This window comes from Artibeus jamaicensis, unplaced genomic scaffold (genome assembly GCF_021234435.1).
Source record: "Artibeus jamaicensis isolate MK-2021 breed Jamaican fruit bat unplaced genomic scaffold, CSHL_Jam_final contig_233, whole genome shotgun sequence".
NCBI lineage: Eukaryota > Metazoa > Chordata > Mammalia > Chiroptera > Phyllostomidae > Artibeus > Artibeus jamaicensis.
This window is the reverse complement of record NW_026521486.1, coordinates 50,576,711-50,597,871: the sequence shown is the minus strand read 5'-3', so window position 1 is coordinate 50,597,871 and position 21,161 is coordinate 50,576,711. Positions and strand designations below refer to the sequence as shown.

Genomic DNA, 21,161 nt, shown 5'->3' with positions numbered 1-21,161 from the left:
GGGTAAAGACAGGGCGTGCATTGGCCTTATTTAACCTTGACCCCTCCCACCCTGTGAAATGCCCTTTCCCTCTCCACATGCTTGAGGTATTCCTGACCTCTCCAGCCTTATGGGGCTGCTTTGCCTGCCTGGATGCTCTCCCACGCAGACCTCCCTAGTTAAGGAGTCCTTTGCAGCAGTCAAACCCAGAACCTGCTCCGAAATTCCATGGTGCTTTCCCCATCTCAGTGCCCCAGACAGATGCCAGGACCTACTTTTCAATGTGTAACAGGTCCTTTAAGCTCTGTTCCCATCTCACTCCTACTGACCTGATCGCCCCGGTAACACCCTCTCAATGGCAGACCTGCAGAGGGTGGGATCCAGCACTTTCTGGCCGAGGCCACTGTGCTTTTTGCTCATTTGAGCCCTCCTTCCACTCTGGCCCCCGCCCCCACCCCAACGGCTCTGGGGCTGCCTCCTGCAGGATCAGGACCCCTGCCTGGCTTTCCCACTCCTCAACAGCCGCGCACCATCCATCCGAACTGCAGCTCTCACCTCTGGGACCGACCTGACAACAACCTGCCTCTCTCATCCTCTGACCCACAAACCTAACACGGGTGGAATCCCACCCCTTGTCACCTCTCATGTGGAGCTTCAAAAAAACACCTTTACCTATCATCACACAAAGGGATCGGGGAAGCACAGAGAAGGACGAAACGAGAGGGGTGCCCTACCTCCAAGATGAGCCAACAGTCCAACAAGGGTGTCCACTCACCACTGGGAACTCTCAGGTCGATCTTGTTGCAGAAGTCGGTGTAGCAGCAGTGGGTGTTGCGTAGGTCCTCGGAGCTCAGGCAGTAGAAGGGCTTCCCAGCGGGGACCAGCTCCACCTTGGGGATGCAGGTGCGCACGTGGTGCTCCATGCCGTCCAGGTTGAAGATGGACACCATGCAGGCCCCATCGGTCTCGCACGTGTAGTTGGCCTGCAGGCAGCTGGTGCAGGTACACAACAGAGCTGCGGGAAATTGGGGCGCAGACGCTGACACCAACGATCGGACCTCACCCTGGGTCATTTTCCAGACTTAGGGGATCATTCCTTAGCACACCTGATGTTCCAAGATAAGGATCTTTGACAGGGCTAGGTCAGAAAGACCACAGCATCAGGAGGCACAAGCCTTCCCCGTTCATTCAGCTCTCAAACAGGCTTTCTGGCCCTATCGTCTTCCTGTAGGTGCGCTATGTTACGCCTGCGAGATAGAGAAACTGCCTTTGAGCTTGGCCTTATACTTAATACAAATTATTTCATGGCTGGGAAAGACATTTCCCTTCAAATTTAGACACCTGATTGCAAGAAAGTACCCTCTTGCAAGAAGGCGGGAAGGATGCAGGTTCCCGCCCCCAACACACACACACCCTTCCACCCCGAACCAGGAGGTTTCCGAGGAGCCATCATCATCGCCCCATCTCCCTGCGGCAGCACCAAGTGTGCCCACGGTTTCCTGGATGTGGGGTCCGTGCGCAAGCTGTCACACACTACTTTGAGGCTCTGCTCTCTCCCCGCTAATTCTTACAGGTCCTTTAAACTTTAGCTTACATGTCGCTTCCTTTGAAAGTTTCCCATGATGATCCAGCATCCTCTTCTTTTAGTCCATGGCAGGTGCCCCTCTCATGAGGGGCAAAAACAGTTCCCTCCAAAGAGGATAATATTAGCCACTACCTCATGAAGTTATTGTGAGGATTAAATGAGCTAATGCATAAAAAGGGCTCAATAAGTTTAACCCATTCTGAAAGGTCTGTGGGTATCACTTTAAAAGTATTTTTTGTATATGTATACGCACATTCCCTTTTCAAACAGGCAGTGTATGTGATCATCTCCAGGATTAGTGAGTTTTGCAGGGTGTGTGGTACACAGAAGTGTAGACTATTGACAGGAAATTACTGTAAATGAACTTGGTGCCTCTGAAAGCCAGGTCAGCAGCCCAGGAGTCTGAAATCCTTTATTTATCCATCTCACAAGAATAGCACAGACGGCAGCAGTTGGTTCTCCTCAACGCTGTCTCCCATGAGCCTAACCTAGCCCTGACCTCTCGGGAGGGGCAGGAGTGCAGCTTCAGCCACTGCAATGCTTAGGCTGAGGCTCACAGAGCTGAATGAAGCTCTCACCCGTCAGGAGACAGAGGTGGGACGGACCACCCAGGCCCAGGACTGGACAGTAAGTGAATACTCTTTGGATACCAAGTGGAAGACGTTCAAATGAGAGCCCCTCGAGAAGACCTGTATGACCAGTTCCACAAAAACTAGCCCGTCATCACTGTCCCCTTAAGGCTGCAAACCATCCACCCTTGTCTCTTCCTCCAAGACACTGGAAGGCATCTCTTGGCTTTTCAAATCCAAAGACAGATTCTAACCATCTCGGGGTCCAACCCTGCCTCTCGGGCCCTCTGGGAAGGACGCGGCACAGCGCGGTGCCGAGCCACGTGGCGTGGCCCCCAGGCGAGGAGACAAAGGAGAGGTGGCACCGACAGGCCAGCGGGCAGTGCTGGTCTCCACTGTGTGGCCTGTGGTTATCTTTTTTTCACAGCGTCTGATCGAATCCCTTTCTTCTGGGAGAAATTCCAAAACATGCAGCTACCTGCTGAGGGTTTGGGGAGGGCTACATCTGAGGGCAGGAAGTCTGAAGCAGGCACTCTTCAGGTCCCAAACCATGGAAGGAGTTTTTAAGGTAAATTCCTCCTGAACTGCAATTCCAACCCTTTCAGACACAAGAAAGACTAAAGAACCTCCTCAATAACTATTTGTTCCCTCCTTTACCCTCCTGGTAACTAGTTTACTTCTGTGACCTTCCAAATACTCATCCGAACCTCTACTCACGCTGGAGTCCTGCCTGTTACTTGGAAAGCCAATGTCTGCGCCCGTGTCGGCAGGGACATGCAAGCACCACGGGGGTTCCCTGTGGAGTGCACGCCTCTCCGTACATGCACCAGGATGCCAGGTGGAGAGAACAGCATCAGGCCTGTTTTAGGGAAGCGAGCAGGGAAAGCCCACGACTCCACGAGGGCTACTGTGTGCACAGCGGGACACACAGGGCGGCTCAGGTCAGAGCACAGCTCGCAGGCAGGAGAGCCAGGGGTCTCCGACTCCAGACACTCACTCTCTTTTCATTGGTTCGCGGCCCCTTTCACAGTGACTCATCCTGCAGAATGAACACTCCCACACGTGGCTCATTATTTTTGGGAAGTACTTAGACAATCTTGGTGTAAGACAGGAAAAAGCAAAAGTGGTGAAATCTACGCGGGACCGGACGAGGCGGAACTGCGAGCAGGGTCACGTGGGTCTGTGACCAGGGATTGAGCAAGTCCTGGATCTGGGCCTTGGCTGCCCACCCAGACACACCATTTACCTACAGAGGTGGCGCGAAGATTACCCGACGTCTTCACCAAGTGCTGTGCGTACACAGGGGAAGACTCCCTCTGTACATCTATGTATTTTACAATGAATCAGAAGCCTGAAAAAGACCTCTTTTTAAGATAACCATCACTACTGCCCACACCCCTGAGAGGTTTCGGTTACGGCCACCAGAGCCGCACAGGGTATCACAGCAAAAAGCAGGTCAGAAAGACCCAGGGCTCAGATGCCGCCTCTAATATTAATTACATGACTTGAGCAAGTCAGGAAACTTCATGCACCCGGTTTCCTGATCTGTGAAGTGAAGCTGTTAATAATTATGTGACAGGACTATGTAAGAATTAAATGAAATAAAAGGTGCTCAGCAAATAGATGCTCAATAAATTTTAATCCCTACTCTCGATGTAAAGCTCAAACACACACACTTAACATGTGTCTCTTTAACCACTAATTAGAAAGTAGCAAGTTCCAGCAAGAAACTGCCGCTGGAGCCTCAGCACTGCCAGTAACTAGTCGCGTGGCATTGGGCAAGTCACTTAACCTCCCTGAACCCCATTTTCCTCGTGATTAACCAGGAAGAAGGAACTGAACCAGATGACCTCTGCAGCCCTCCAGATGAAATCTGGATCCAGCTCATTTCTACATTCACACTGTCTGTACCACTGGTCCAAACACTGGGAAGCTCCGCTTGAAACTTTATGTATCTTTTCCTGAACTTTAAAGACAGACACTATGGCTAGTCTTCTGTAAATACTCATTTTTCGCTGAAACAAAATAAGTGATCATAAAATTACACAAACATCTGAATTCACTACAGATTTACAAGTATACCGAATCACAAACAATTTTTAAGTCTTTGAAAAGCCAAATCTGTATCAATGGTAACAGCCCTTTGTGACATTTCACACTGACTCGCCAAGTGAAAGCAGTCCACACACGTATGCATATACAACACACACCTAACAGTTACATAGTAGAACTAACAACAACTAGGGAAACCAATCACAGAAGAGGAACCAAACCATTGTACACACAGACAAGTTCAAGAGTGGTCAGAACGAGAATCCTACCAGCACGGCACTGTTATTAACAAACTGGTCAAACCGGAACTGAAGACAAACCACCCTGGCAGGATTTGAACATGGTTCCAAATTTGATTAGAAGGTGGTCTGTGCTAGGAAGGAAATGCAAACTGGATCCGTGAGAAAAGCTGTGTTTTGAGGAAGGCTGACAAGTCCCAGCCTGGGCAGACGCCGTCCGGCCGCCTGATGCAGAGGTGCTGACACAGCCGGGGCTCCACCAGGCGGCCTCACGGTGGGCAGGACCCTGGCTGGTCCCCTCGCGCACCCACCAGCAGACATCGGAAGGACACTCGGTGGCCAGGGCTCTGCCAGGCGGCCTCACGGTGGGCAGGACCCTGGCTGGTCCCCTCACGCACCCACCAGCAGACATGGGAGGACACTCGGTGGCCAGGGCTCTGCCAGGCGGCCTCACGGTGGGCAGGACCCTGGCTGGTCCCCTCGCGCACCCACCAGCAGACATGGGAGGACACTCGGTGGGGCTGTAGCTCACTGGGGATTCCTAAGAATCACCTACGAGCCAGACTCACGCCATTCAGCCTAACATGAGGCCTAAAACCACATGACCAGGGACAAGGGCGAGAGCACAGGGTGGCAGCGCCCGCAAAAGGTAAGGGGCGCGCTGCCAAACACACGTCTGTTCCGGTAGATACAGGCTCGAATGTTCCAAAACATTTCACAGCAACAGTATTTATGACATTTAGCTTATATTAAGTGTTCCTGGGAGACAGTAAGTTCCATCGATTAAATTCCCGTGTGCAGCACTGCCCCTGTAGGCACTGAACTTGTGACTTCCGGGCTCTGCCAGGCGGCCTCCCAGCTCTGGTGTCCAGGTCGGCGCTGCCGCCCTCGCTCTTCCTCCTGATTAAACACTCGGTCAGCAACTCCCTCTCGGCCCTCACCCTTCCAGATGACAGCATCCATCAGACAGAAAAAACTGGTAAGAACAGCCTATTACAACCCATGATTATTGTACTTATTCCTCCCTGGACTTTATCCAACCCCCTACAACTTCCTTAGAACGAAGACGGCAACTGCACATGATGCTGTGATCCTGGATACCCAAAGTGACCATGAAAACAGAACAAAACAAAAAGCGAAGGTGAAGGGCTCACACTTCCTGATTTTATAACTTACTAGTGGCATTAAATATAGGCATAAAAATCAATGGAACAGACTTACAGTCCAGAAACAAACATATACATCTATGGTCAACGGACTTTTGAGAAGTGTCTAGGACCTTCAGGGGTATGACTAGTCTTCAATAAATGAGGCTGGACAACTGGCTATCCACATGCAAAGAAATAAAATCGAACCTTTACTTCCCACCATATACAAAACTAACTCAAAATGAATAAAAAATCTAAATATAAGAGCTAAAACGGCCCTGGCTGGTGTGTCTCAGTGGATTGAGCACGGGCCTGTGAAGCAAAGGATCACGATTCAATTCCCAGTCAGGGCACATGCCTGCGTTGCAGGCCAGGTCCCTGCAGGGGACACAAGAGAGGCAACCACACATTGATGTTTCTCTCCCACTCTCCTTCCCTTCCCCTCTAAAGATAAAGAAAATCTTAAAAAAGAGAGAGAGAGCACTAAAACTTATATCCTGAAACTTAAAAAAAAAAAGAAAACAGGGACAAATCTTCATGACCTTGAATTTGGTAATGGTCTCTTAGATATCACACCAAAAACACAAGCAACAAAACCAAAATAAACAGACCTTCATCAAAATTAAAAAAAACTTTTGTGCGCCAGAGTATCAAGAGAGTGAAAAGAACCTACAGAATGAGAAAAAATATTTGTAAATCCTATCTCTAATAATGGTCTAGTCTACAGAACATATAAAGGACTCTTACAACTCAACAACAAAACAATTAAAAAATGGGCAAAGGACCTGAACAGACATTTCTCCAAAGAAAACATACAAATGACCAACAAGCATATGAAAGGATATTCACTCAACATGATCTCAAATGCAAATAAATGTCAAACTCAAATGCAAATGAAACCCACAATTAGATACTACTTCACACCCAGGAGGAAGGCCTGAGAAAGTGAAAAGGAAAGGAGCAGGGACCCTCAAACACTGCAACGGTCACTGGTTCCTGGCAAGCTAAACACCGACCTCCCCAGTAACCCAGCAACTCTGCTCCCAGGTATGTATCCAAAGGGCTCAAAACAAGTGCTCACCAGAAACTTGTACAGGAATGTTCGTAACAGCAGTATGCAGAATAACCAACGGGTGGACACAACCTAAATGTCCATCAGACGATGAGTGGATGAATAAAATGTGGTATATTCTTACAGGGAGTATTATTCAGCCATAAAAATGAACAAATTGCCCTGGCTGGTATAGCTCAGTGGATTGAGCACAGGCCTGTGAAGCAAAGGGTCGCCGGTTCAATTCCCAGTCCAGGCACATGCCCGGGTTGCAGGCCTGGTCCCCAGTAGGGGGCATGTGAGAGGCAACCACACATTGATGTTTCTGTCCCACTCTTTCTCCTTCCCTTCCCCTATCTCTAAAAATAAATAAATAAATAAATATTTTAAATGAACAAATTCATATATAGTACAATACGGATAAACTTATAAAAACACTATGGTGAGTGAAAGAAATAGCATCTTGTATGATAAACACTCAGAAAGCAAACTAACGGCTCTCTGGGGCCGGGAGGGCAGGGCGTCTGGTCCTCCTCCGGGGCAGGGGCGCCGCTGAAACCAGAGTGCTGCTGGTTCCACTAACACTGTGAAGGACCTTAACACTGCCGAACTGGACACTTTAAAGTAAGTGATGAAAAGTTCAATGGTAAATTTTCTGCTGTATTATACCACAGTTTGTTTTTTTTGAGTTTCAAATCTTTATTTAAGCCCATGCTAATGTATTTACATTATAACACAAATATTCGTTGATCTTTCAGTCCCTAAATAATGAGTTACTGAATAATGAGCTAATTAACTCTCATTTTAAGTCCTCAGGATCAATATGTAGAAATTGAATAGAAAGGGTAAAACCTTTTTTTTAAAGATTTTATTTCTTTATCTTTAGAGGGGAAGAGAAGGAGAGAAGGAGAGAAACATCAATGTATGGTTGCCTTTCGTGCGTCCCCTGCTGGAAACTGGCCTGCAGGGAACCAGCCTGCAACCCAGGCATGTGCCCTGACTGGGAATCGAACCGCAATCCTCTGGTTCACAGGCCCGCACTCAATCCACTGAGCTACACCAGCCAGGGCAATTTTAAAAATAATAATTTTTAATAAAGGATTCCACTGCTTTAAAAAAAAAAAGTTGTCCAGTAATTACTGATCTAGACAACAGCCAATGTATTTCTAAAACTCCTGAACTAAAAAATGGAGTTCCCTGGCACTGAGCTGTCACGACGTGGAGGTAACAACCCCAGAAGGGGGTGCTGGGGGCAGCGACAGGGCGCTGACCCGGTCCAGCAGCCACAGCTCTGACCCCCCCACAGAGGAAAACCCTGCAGCACAACAGTAAAGTGATCAAAAGTTATTCGTAAAGAAAGACCCAAGTTACGCCTTCACCGTTCACAATCATCAAAATACATGAATACAAAGCAAAAACTCTTTGAGTTCCCAAGAGCCATCAATAAATCAGATTTTACATGTGTGACTGGTGGTACCTAAAAAAACAACAACAAAAAATGTACTGGTTAAGAGCACTTATGAAAAGAAATATAACTGACTTAATAAAGGAAGCTATTTGTATGAGGAGGGAAAAAACCCACAGATTTAACAATAAGACACTTGATAAATTTTTGGTATTTAATTCCAATCTGGGAAAAGGTCTTGGAATATAGTTTGCATGCGAGAAAGGTGTTTGAAAGCAAGCTCCACACTCTATCTATTCTGCAAACCGCCTTTCAGACATTCTACTTGGAGACAAACCCAACCTTGGAGAGCTGTCTAAACAAGTTTACCCCTAAGCCTTAGGTCTAGAGAATGAGAGCTTTGTTCTCACTCAAAAGAGACGTTTGATGTTTATGCTAAAGAGACCTGTCATTGTGACTTAATTTATGGCTGACTGTAAATACCTGAACATCCACCCAGCAAGGGCCCACCTGCTGTCCAGAACGTCAAGGTCAAACCTGAATGAGGGGCATCATTACAATGAGGCGTGTCCAATGTCCCTGGGACCTAAGTGCACAGACTCAGCCACCATATTCAGACTGTGAACCAGTAGCTTGGGATTTCCCCTTTACTAACAGTTTACAAAGAACATGCCAAAAACATTGTTTTCTTTCTTCACTGTATATAAAGAGGCATATTTGTGGCTCACTGGGGCAGGGGGGACATTTACCAGTGATGTTTTGTATCTGCTCCCTGACCTATTTACTGCACCATGGACGAGTGGAGAGGAGAGAGTGTGCAGCGGTGTGAGTGAGATGAGGGACGGGGACGGGGACGGCTGCTGCAGGCGTCTGGACAAGGAAGGAGGGAAAAAAACTCAGCCAGGGCTGAGCCTAAAACTAATGAGGTTGAGAACAAGTTAATTTGGGTGGAATAAAATGGGTAGGGACAGAATAAACAGAGATGCAAGAGGTGAGGTAGGAAGAGAGATTACGATGTTCCAAGTAGCTCACAAATATCTGTAGTATTTCTGAGTCCCTGGGACAAAAACTGTATATGCAGGAGATAATAAAATTACAGCAGGACAGAGTTGGAATTACCCACCTAGAATTTGGCTGAGGACAGAAATGAAGGCATTCAGTTAAACACATTTATTAAGTGCTTAAAATATGCAAGGCTCTGTGACAGGACAAAGTCATCGGGAGAAAAACAAGCCAATTCCTAGCGTCGATCTTTAGGAGCTAAAGGGCAGGAGAATGGGACGAGCAGGCTGCTGAAAACCACGTGAAGCTCTACGCAACCAGTGAGGACCAAGGAGAAAAGCAGAGAGCACAGAATCACCGACTGGGGGAAGACGGGAAGACAAACGTGTCACAATGGACCTGGCCAAGAAGAGAAGGCCAAGGCCAAGAAAAGCGTAAGGGATGTTGGGTCCACAGCGAATGGACATGCAACTGTGTCAGGGTCCTGGCCAGAGGTGGGCCACCAGGGAGGCTGACCCACACTGGACGGCTTGTGATACAAGGCTAAGGGGTCCAGGGTTGATCCTGGAGGCCACGTAAAAGTGGCCGCACCATCAGACACAGAAGCTCTATCTTCCCAAGTTAAACCCAACACCGGCGTGGAGGAAAAGCGAGAGTCTGGAAGCGTAGGCTGGTTAGAAAACTACCTGAACAGGTACCACAGTATGCAGTCAAGAGCACGTGCTTTGGAGTGAGACAGACCTCAGGCCCACTGCGTAACTCCTCCCTGCCCCCGTTTTTCCCTCTGTAAAATGGGGACACACATGCCTCAGAGAACAGCTGCATGGAATCGAAGACGTAGTGCAGTGCATGGCTTAGCACCTGAGTACATGGCGTACAGTCAGCCAGCCAGAGCTTCTGTTACCACCTGCCATCCCGTCAGAAGGGCATGCACTCTCTGTAGTTTTGTGGTTGCTCCAATAAGCAGAAGTCAATTTCTGTATAAACTTCTAAAGGGCAAAGACAGACTCCTTCCTCAGTATGCCTCTCACTCAGCTTGTCTTAGACATCAAATCTGACTCAGTCTTACCCACAAGCGTAGAATGTAATATACAGATGTACACCAGAATAATAAATGAAGATTCAGGGCAAGGTAGGTCCACCACAAATGCTCACTTAAGAAAAATACAATAATTAATAAACAGTGATTCGAGAAGAAACTGTGTTCCATGAACTCACAGGGGTCAAAGTCCCTTTGCCCCAACCTGTGTGTGTGCGTGCAACTCACAGATTCTTCAATGCAAACAATCATCTGAAAAGTCTACATCCCGAGCACCCCAACTACCCCCCAAAACACTCACAGGTATACAGGAAAGGGCAACGAGCGGTGGATGGAAGCCACCTGTGGTCAGAGGACTTTTCACACACGAGGCCCAGCTAGGGGATGGCTGGGTACAAGGGCTCGAGGACCCTCCGGCCTCCCTTGGGAGAGCTCCCTCACGCCCCTCTCCTGCCTGCTCTCTCCTCGCATGGCCACATTCCCTGCACACGCACACTTTTAGAACAGTACCTATTTACTACCGCACAGTCTCTGCAGGTCAGAAGTCCAGGCACAGCACGACGGGGTCAGCCGGGGTGGCTCCCTCTCCTTGGGCCAGGACCTCTTTCAAGCTCACTGGTTGTTGGCAACCCACCACCTGTGGACACAAGGCTGAGGTCCCCACTGCCCGGTGCGTGACAACCCAGGACCGCTCTCAGCTCCCAAGCTGGCCTGCAGTGCCCAGCCACGTGGCCCCACGGGCAGCTCACACAGCTGTCTACTTTCCTGCCAGCCAGTCAGAGCATCGCTGCCTTCCTCTTCGGCAGTCTGCTTTCAAAGGGCCAGCTCAGTCAGGTTCTGTCTACCATGACAGTCTCCCTATTTGAAAATCAACTGATTTGGGACCTTAATTACATCTACAGAATAAAATCCCTCCACAATGGTACCTAGATTCATGTGGGACTGAGTAACTGGAAGAGGGGGTGCATACCAAAGGCTGGGAATCTTGAGGGGACGGGAGTAAATGATGGGCTGCGGTTGGCAGAATCTCCTTATATTTATCTTTATTTATCTCATCTGCCAAAAGGTGGCCTTCATGAAGAAAGGCATTTTTGCCTCCCTTTGCTTGCTGTAAACAACAGTGTTTAGAATATGGTAGGTGCTCAATCAGCATGTTAAAGGAATCTTTCCATTGCTATAGTTCTCTCCCTCCCTCTCCACATGTACACGTGTGTACATGCGCACATGTGTGTTTAGCTTATTTACAGGCTGAAAATGGGACTTCTAACTGTATATATTAAAATTCTGTTTCAGTGAAACCATTAGGAGTCCTTGGAATTCCATCATTTTCTCTCTGCCACAATTATCTGAACAGCTTTAACAAAATACAGTTAATCCTCACCAGTCATTGATTCCATGCTTGTGAATCTGCCTACTTGCTAAAATTTATTTGCAAACCCAATACAAACACTCTTGGTGCTCTCACGGTCACTCGCAGACACGTGTTAGCAAGTGCGGCGAGTGCACACCTGCGCACACCCGCGCCCCCGGTCCACCTGAGGCGCAGCAGGGCGGCGCTCTGCCCGTGCGCTCAGCTCCTATCCCGCGCGTGTGCGTCCTTTCCATGGTCTGTCTGGTGCCGTGCATTTCGCCTTTTTGTGTTTTTTGTTGGTGATTTCAGTTTGAAGTTGCCCCCAAGAGCAGTGCTGAAATGCTAAAAACACTGACGTGCCTTACAGAGAAAACACGTGTGCCAGACGGCATTGTGCAGGCATCACCCTGCTGCTGGCCTTCAGCTCGGTGTTCAACAGTCAATGATACACATCACACCAGGCGTCTTTAAACAGAACCACACAGAAGACAAGGTGAGGTGCTGGTCGGCTGATGAAAACGGCGGGACCGGCGGCTCACAGGAGCCCAACCAACCCTGTGCTTCCCTGGGAGCAGGGGTTCAAGATGCACCAGTTCAGGGCTGGTGTTGACTTTGTGGAACACGACTCCCACGAACAACAAGATGACGGTAACAGCCCCATTTGACAGACCAAAGAATGAAGCTGAGACATGAAATGACAGTTCCTGGCACACTCTAGCACTTTCTTTCTTTCTTTTTTTAAAGACTTTATTTATTTTCAGAGTGGAAGGGAGGGAGAAAGAGGGAGAGAAACAACAGTGTGTGAGAGACACTGATCGGTTGCCTCTCTCACGCCCCCAACTGGGGACCTGGCCCACAACCCAGGCATGTGCCCTGACTGGGAATGGAACCGGCAACCTTTTGGTTTGCAGGCCAGCACTCAGTGCGCTGAGCCACACCAGCCAGGGCCGCATCATCATTTTCCCCACAGCACTTGTAACTAATAATTGTGTTTACTTATTTATTTTCAGTCTAAGCCACTGCAATTTTAAGTTCCATTACAGTTAGAGATTTAGGGATCTTTGTCCATCTTGTCCTCTGTTATTTCCCCATGCCAAGAACTATTTCAGACACATACCCACCTGAGTGAATAAAAAGTTCTCCTATACATAATTGTGTTAACATTAGGGTTGACTGATTCTATACAGGGAAAGGCAGTTACTTTTATTATGTTAAATTCAATATATTAAGCCAGACAAATGCAGGCTTAAGTTTAAGTGGAGAGAGAAGAAAACCAAAAGAACCCCACAGCTGCCTGAAGCAGGACTATCCGGAAAGCCAGAGAGCAGGTGTGATCACCTGGGATGGAAACTTCGCAACTGAGCCCTGGCAGGGCTACAGGGTAAGGGAGAGAAATATATATTCTGCAACAGCAGTTTTGCCTGGTGTTACATTTACCCACGATGGAGAAGCCAGCAGGCAGAGAGAACAGACGAGGGCAGAGATGGTGCCTCTGGAGCCCGAGTTCTGGTTAAATTTGCATGTGAGAGAGAGAAGGAGAAAGAAAGAGAGAATACTGAAGTGAGCAAAAACCAAAAGCAGGTATTCAAACCCGGCCAGGAGGCACTGCCTGCAGAGTGAGGGCATGCAAGTTAGATGGTGTGGCACTGTCAGGTCTGAGCAGCTGATTCCCTAAAAGGTTTGGGCAATCCCAGTCTGGGCGGAACTGCCGGGCTAGCAGCAGGGCTGGTGAGAAAGGGGACTGGAGGATTTCTGTCGTGTAAACACAGAGAGGGGAATGAGATAAGACCCCCTTAGTTCAACCCCTACTACAACAGACAAATAACACAAGAGTCAAGACACAGAGGCGGGATTCCAGAACTACTGTTCACTGCTGCTCTGAGCAAAAACTGAACAGTAAACAATAAGGATTTCAAAATTAAAACAAAAGAGCCACTTCAGTATTCTAATTTAACCTTCAAAAAGAAAGAACATCTAAAGCGCCATGAACCGAGAATTCCATTTCACCTCAACACCCTGTACTCCTGAGTTATTATGAGAACAGACTGCAATGCAATTCAACTCATGCTCCAAAATGCAACAAGCGGCTTCAACAGGACACGCGAAAGCAGCAGCATGTCTCCCCTCCTCTGTTTTCTGATTCATATTTCAGTAGCAAGGTTACAATTAGCTCACCAGTGGAGAATAAACCTATTTATAACACAGCAGTCCACCTGAAAGACACAATCAACTAAAAAGGTTTTAGGGGGAAGAGAAGCGCTGCTTCTTCCTGTCTTGCCTGCAGGCTCCCAAGGTCCTTTCGGATGAAGTCCTCAGTCTCACCTTCCTGTGTTCACAGGCACCATCCCGGCCACTTCGCTCAGCCTCCATGTTCTTATGTAACATTTACATAGTGCCATAAACCTACCCAGAGTTGTGTAAGAATTAAATCGTTGCCAAACCAATAAAGCCAAAAGCAGGTCACTCCCTCCAGCCTGCCTTTGATTAGCACAGGTATGCTGCCCGGTCTAGATGTCAGAGCCTGTCAAAAGACAGAAATTAACCTGAGGAAATCTGACACATCTACAAAAATGAACAAATAAGGAGAAATTAACCACACGGTGACATGTGGTGCTTCTATCAATCCCAAGAGAGTATGTTATCCTGCCCCGTAAGATAAAAAGTAACCCAACGTTGCTTGTTCACAGAAGTCAGAAACTGTGTCTAAAAATACCTCCCAGCCAACTGGCTATCAGTTAAGTCAGTCTCACAAATGTCCCAATCAGAGTGACATGAATTATTTCCTTACTTTACAGAGGAAACACTGAGGTAGTCACAGTAAGATTAAGTGACTTAAGGACAACCTGTAAGGGAATGCAATTCTGGGGCTGGAAACCAGTCTCCTCCCTCCATCTGGCTCTAACCTTTAACCAGCGTAGCCATTTTATTATGTTTCAATCACATCTGTTCCAGGAGCTCCTCTAACAAAACTAATCGGAGATTCTCTTTTCCTCTCCAGGAGTTCTCTTTCACTGTACTTCAAAACTATGTCCACTGAACAAAATTACAAGACTTGGCTTGAAATAATATTTTCAGTTTGTTCACAGAAATCCAAAATGTTCCTATCAAAACCTCAAATGTCACCTTTGTTGCTTTTGCCTTAAGAAATTACTGTCTTCTGCCACTAACTAAGGCAAATTTACATTTTTAAATACTAATGTGAAAATTCCAAAGTTCAGCTTTAAAACATGGCACACCTATCAAATGAACGCTGTTTATAACCTAGAAGTCATTCTCCTTATCGCTGGCCTGTTGCTAAGTCAAAGTTAATTCACTGATTAATAGAAACAGCTACCCTTGCTGCCCTCATGTCATGTCCGAATCCCAGACATCAGGGCCACACAGCTCTGCCACTCCCCCAGCCCTCCTAGGGAAGCCGCACAGAGTGCAGGGGAGGGAGGCAATCAACTTCTTGTTATCCTCTGCCTCTAGGTTCCCAGAACTGACGTTTTACTTTAAGCCTTTTGCAACAGTGGTCTCTGTAGCATGCACTATTGGCAACTAGATGTGTCCCGGAAAAAACTGCAGTGTCTGGCCAAGAAGTTTAAAGGCCTCTGAGAATGTTTGCTGGACACACAACCTAATTTCCAATTTACCAAAAAAAGAAACTAATTCCCTATTATGACCACCCATTTCACCCCAACAAACATCCATTTTAAGATGGTTACAAAAAAAAAATGAACTCTGCCCCATTCAGAGCCAGTCAGATTATCAATTAAACATTCTTAACTAGGCTTGCAACAAGAACAGCCCCATAGACACCACACCACGTTAACAGGGAAACGGCTGTTAAAAGCCCTGCACACAGTAGGGACAGGATGGAAATTCCTATGAAAGGGATTTAAAGACTTATTCAGATACATCAAATGACAAACCTGAAGGCCAAGTCTCCTATTCACTACCCACCAGAGAAACAACAGTACGCTCCACTTTCCCGAACCACGGCCCACAGTAAGGCCCAGCAAACATCATTCAGGAAAACCGTGATCCTACCACAGATGTCAGGCTATCCTCACACACTTTGTCGTGTTGACTGGAACCACGGCACGTCAGCCCTGCTCAGAGCAGCGAGACCCCCAACACACACGAGGTGCTTAACAGAAGTATCAGCCAGTGAACAAAGACCCCACTGCACAGGCTACACCACTGGAAACAAACATCAAAGCTGAAGATAATGAATTTGTCTTTGAGATGCTAAAGTGGGATGATGTCTTTTTTTTTTGGGGGGGGGGGATTGTCTGGCTTATTAAAGGAGACTGAGACCTCCTGAGAATCATTGTTTCTCGTGGAGAGGAGAGCCAGAGAACACACTTGACCTCCCATTGCTGGGAGGCCAGGGGCTGCTGAGAAGCCAGAGCAGCAGGCTTTGCAATACATCAGAGCACATACAATCCTGACAGTCTCTCCCAGATCCATCTGTGGGTCAATAATCACTCCAATACAACTGCCAAATATAACCTTCATCTGCTACCCCAATGCCAAAACACACTGGAGACAACTCTCTTAAATTAAATATTTTAGGGTTTCATCTGCTCTTCTCAGCCCTACAAAGCCTGATAAATAACACACCCAGTTAAGGGTGCCACTGAAAGGTACCCATGTATATAGTGGGAAGGATGGGGGTGGTATGGGCAGCAGAGGCTGTGGGGGTTGGAAGGTGAAGGAAGGGTGGGGGAGGGTTGGGGAGTATGTGTGTGGGGGAAGGGCAAGTAAAAGGGGTGGTGTGGGAAGGTAAATAAGTACTGACCAAGAGCCAGGGAGCCGGTCCAGTGGTGGGATCTTTAAATAATCCTGGGGGTTGGAGCCTGGTTCTAGAATTTCACCTGAAAGGCATCCACGAAGTGAGCAACTGAATGGGCCCCCTGGTGTGGGGTGGGGGAGGCGATATGGAAAGCAAATACACCTAGATGCAGATTAACCATTCTGGAACTAGGTTTCCTGGGGTCAGAGAGACTCCAAAGGCAAACTCCAAACGGTTGAGGGGGCCTGTTCGTCCCACTTCCTCCAAAGAGCTTCCACACTGCATGTGTATTGTCGGGGGGCGGGGGGGAGGGTGCCCCACCGAACTCAAGGGACTGGGTGAAGGGGAAATGTGACTCCCTTTCCCAGAACATGAGGGAGGAAGGAGAGGGAGGGGAAGAGACGCCCCAAGTGCAGGGTTTCAAGGAAAGGTTAGAGACCCCTTCGCCTATCATCCGAGATGCGCAAGGACTCTCAGCATCAGGATACCTCGGAAAGCAAAGACCTCATCGCCCCAGCCCCACGATCTTGGCGGGAGAAAAGGCATCCCCCAGGAGCATCTGTAGGGAGGGAATGAAGACCCCCGTCCCTGGACAAGCGGAGGGGTGGAAACAAGATCTCCACATTTTGGGAAAGCCCGCACTCTCGTCTATGGAACATCAGGGTGCTGGGAGCGCGACCCCCAAGAGCTCCCCGAATTCAGCTCCTCCTGGAAGAGGGCTCAGGTCCCCAAGGGGCCCGGCGTGAGCTCGGTCCCGGCTGGGCGGCTAAGCCTAGCGGGGTCAGGAGAAGCCACTGGGGGGTCACCCCGACCCCTCTGCGCCCCCCGCCCGGCCATATTGTGCGCGTGGGGAGGGGGCGCGCTGTAGCCCCGGCGCCGCGGCTCGAGGCCTCGCCCTCGCCCGGCCCTCTCCATCCTGTCCCCCGCCCCCCGTACCGGGACTCACCCTGGATCCCCCGGGGCCCGGACCCGCCGCTGCCGGCGAGCAGGAGGACGACAAGGGGGAAGAAGGAGGAGGCTCCGGCCGACTCCGCCATAGTAACCACCGCCGCCGCCGCCGCCGCCGCCGCAGCCCAGCAGCGCCCAGCGCGCGCGCGCGCCCCCGGCGCCACCCCTCCTCCCGCGGCCCGGCTCCCGCCTCCCGCTCCTCCGCCCGGCGCCCGCACGTGCGCTCCCGGCGGAGCCGGCGCCGCGACCGCCGCGCGCGCCCCCGAAGGGCGGGGCCGGTTGCGCGCGGGCGCCCGCCTTAAAGGGGAGTGTCCCTGTTAAAGGGGTAGGAGGAGTGCGTCTTGCGCCCCTTGCCCCCCCGCCCCCAGGTGGACAAGAGCGCTGCGGGGAGGAGGCCGAGCAGAACGCGCATCCTCCGCCCTCCCCTACTTCCCACCCAGGGCAGGTTATCTTATCAGCACCGACCCCCACCCGGCTTGGAATGTTCTAAGAGTCCCATGTGTTTTCTGGTTCCCTTCATCCCTACTGTCTATCCTCTAGCCCCATCGTGTCCCAGCGGGATCATTGCAACCGCCTGCTACCTTGGTCTCCCCACTGGAATCCTCTGAACGCCCAGCAACCTGTATGATTGATTAATCATGGGATGCCCCTTTTCAGAACATACGAAGGCCTTTAAAAAAATTGATTTAAGAGAGAGAGAGAGAAAATCAACTTGTTGTTCCACTTATTTATGCATTAATTGGTTGATTCCTGTCTGTGCCCTGACCGGAAGGGAACCTGTAGTGTTGGGGTTTGGGACTAGCTCCAACCAACTGGGCTACCCGGCAGGGCCTTTTTAATGACAGTGCTCAATCTCTGTAAGGGTGCTAGTGAGGCGCCCCCTCTGCTCCTAGGTAGAACCCTTTTGGTAAACAATTTGGCCTTATGAATCAAGTACCTTAAAATATTCTTACCCACTGACCTGGAATTATCCCCTGTCTTCAAGAAATAATAGGGAACAAATGTTTATGAAAGGTTTTAATTGGCGCATGTTTATCATTGTAAAAGGCTAGAAACTTAAGTAGGCAATAATAGACAAAAAATCATGGCCCACCCGCATGATGGAGTATTATTTAGTAATTAAAAATTATGTTTATAAAAAGTAATGAAGTTAGAAAATGTTAAATGAATGATAATAATGATAAATGAGATTATGGTAAATGGAAAAGCAAAATACAAAACTGTCTACAGTATTATTCTAATTTTATTGATACTACATATCTGTATGGAAAAAAGACCCAAAGGAAATTACCCAATATTATCAGTAGTTATTGCCAGGATAATTTTTTACTTTTGTATTTTCTAATTGCAAATAAACAAGTGTTGCTTTCCAATCTAGGGGAATGCTTCTAGATGACAAAATCACCTATATCTTTCTAAACAGAATTCACTTTTTTTAACTTGAGAAAGAGATTGGAGTTTTGAAAATGGCAAGGCTCTGGACCTGAATTCTCCTTTTCTTACTAACTGGTTGTGAAAACGTGGGCAAATTTTTCACCTTCTCGAAGCCCAGCTTTACTGTGTGAGATCCAGGGCTGGAGACGACCACAGGGTGAAAGGAGGAGCTTCTTCAATGGAGTCTTCACCGAGCAAATTCTCATCAACCTGAAGAACGCCCAGCCTCACCAGAAAAAACAACAAGATTGCAGACACACTACACACACACACACACACACACACACACACACACACGTGCAAAGTCATGCAGAGACGCTGCCTACAAATGGGTCAGTGTAGCTAGATGAGTAAACACCTTATTTTTACACTGCTCTCCCTCACCCCCACCCCCAATGGGAAGCTCCCTTCTCTAGTCCGTTAAACTGGTCTCCCAAACTCTGCACCACCCACCTCCTAGGGCTCCCAGCTGTGGTGGGCACAGCACGGGGCGACAGTGACAGTTTCTTAGGGCTGCTGTAATGCCACAAATTGGGTGGCTTAAAATAACAGAAACGTATTCTCTCACAGTTCTGGAGGCTAGAAATCTGAAACCAGGGTGTCAGCAGACCCATGTTCTCTCCGAAGTCTCTAGGGAAGAATCATTCCTTGTCTCTTCTAGTTTCTGGCGGTTCCCAGAATCCTTGGTGTTCCTTGGATTGTGGAAGCACAACTTCAAGCTCTGCCTTCATCTTCACGTGGTCGTCTTCCCTCTGTGTCTGCATCTCTGCCCAGATTTCTCTCCTTACAAAGATGCCCGTTGCTGAATTAGGGCCCACCCTAATCCAGTATGAATCCAGGTAACTTCAGCTCGATTGCATATGCAAATATCCTAGTTCCCCATGAGATCACATTCACAGGTTCTGGACGTAAATTTGGGGGATGCTATTCAACACAGTGCATTCGCTGACCCTGTCGTCGGGGAAGGAAAAGCTGCTCCCTCAAGAGCACATGTCCGAGGCCCAGGGGAAGGGACTAGTCTTTCCTAAACCTTGCTAAGTGCTGCCACTGTGGCTGCAAGACCAAGAGTCCCAGAGAGGATCTGGGGTAGCTTTACTCCTAGATAGCAAAGTCAGCCACATGCCTGAATACACAGCTCAGACCACTGGGTCCACAGACCAAATGCCACCCCAGTCAGCTCCCTTGCTAGCGTGTGACTTGAGCAAGATATTTTTCCTCCCTAAACCTCGATTCACTTACCTGTGAAGTGGAGCCAATAATAGTTCTATCCGACAGAGATGTTGTGAGGATGGATAAAGATACTGTATGTAAAGCACCCAGCATAGTCTCTGACACAGAGGAGGTGATATAAAGAGAATAGCTATTCTTATTATGATGATTCGACCTTTACTACCATCCTGCGAAGTGGCTGAGGCATGTCAGGGTGTGCACAGTTTATAGGTGAGGCAACTGAGACCGCGGCAAGGTAAGCAACTTGCCCAGGCTCACATGTAATTAAGTGCTGAAGCCACAGCCTTCTGTTCCCGCACTTATTCAGCATTGAAACCTCTCATGCTTTTACAGGGACTGGTCTTCGAGATCCAGCTACAGGTGGGAAATTAGACTTGACAGGTTGGGGGAGGGAGGTTAGTTACATCCTCCATACCCTATGCCTGAGAGTTCAAGACATCTGCTCAAGTCAGAGCTTTCCTGAGCGATGCATCTACTTTGCCTTTAGGTCCCATGTGGACGGACTGACCAATCTGCCTGTGCTCCCCATGGCAGCCTGGCTCTCCTACCATCCCTGAAGGCCTCAGCCAAGTGTCCATTTCTGTAAGCCTCTTTCGTCTTAGACATGGACCCATATCCCAACCCATGAACTCCTCGTTAGCCCTGCTCTGTAATGAGACTCCCAGGAGCTGTCAGGATTCACTTTTCCAGGAAAAAGTCTTACTCCCCAGGCCCCACTGACCAGACCACCTGGTCTCATAGCTGCCGTCTTGCATGCAGCGCATCGAGACTCCCTGCTTCCTGGGGGATTCATCACAGTGTGCCTTGGTGAGCAAGGAGCAGTGTCATTAATCCCAAGAAGGCAATAGCTCATCTTCAGCCATTCATTCTAGGATCACTTATTAAATACCTGCCTCATCCTAGGATAACATATAAACATCAAGAGGTCATGGTCCTTGCCCTCAGGGAACTTACCATCTAATAGAGACAAGCATGGAAAATAAAGCACCAACGTGTTATATATGCTATAGCATACACCTGTGAAGGGTCAGCGAGGGCAGTTACAAGGGCATGGATGATTCACCTCTGCAGGGACAGGCTGAGGAGGCAGGAAGGGTTTCAGAAACAGGCCAGGCTCTAGCTGACTCTTGGAAGATCAAAGAATGTTTCCTAGATAGACAGGCTTTTATGAGGCAAGGGAAGGCAGCAGATTATTCCTGGCACAGGGAGCAGCATGAGCAAGAAACTGAGATGAAATTGACTGGCATTGAGGGGAATCATGAGCAGCATGGTGGCACACTCAGGGAGCACAGGGTGAAGTGGGCTGATGGCGGAGCTGAAAGGTCGTGTTGGAGGGACAGACAGACATC

General features: G+C 48.7%; 1 protein-coding gene across 5 annotated transcripts in view; it reads right to left on the bottom strand.

Annotated features, from left to right (window-relative positions):
- ACVR1B (activin A receptor type 1B) overlaps positions 1–17,295 on the bottom strand; it is a 37,691-nt gene extending 20,396 nt beyond the window's left edge. For 2 of the 5 annotated variants that reach the window (XR_005081394.2, XM_037137362.2), the window contains exons 1-2: positions 17,147–17,295; positions 755–994 (exon numbers count right to left, since the gene is read on the bottom strand). Coding sequence is in view for 4 of the 5 variants with exons in the window: in XM_037137362.2 (XP_036993257.1) it covers positions 755–994; positions 17,147–17,237 (331 nt within the window). In the remaining variant the exon portion in view is untranslated. Of the gene's footprint in view, positions 1–754; positions 995–1,573; positions 4,753–13,742; positions 16,167–16,206; positions 16,467–17,146 lie in introns of those variants that run through there. The other 3 variants (XM_037137382.2, XM_053661723.1, XM_037137372.2) reach the window with 3 other exon arrangements.
- Between the last annotated feature and the right edge of the window lie 3,866 nt (positions 17,296–21,161).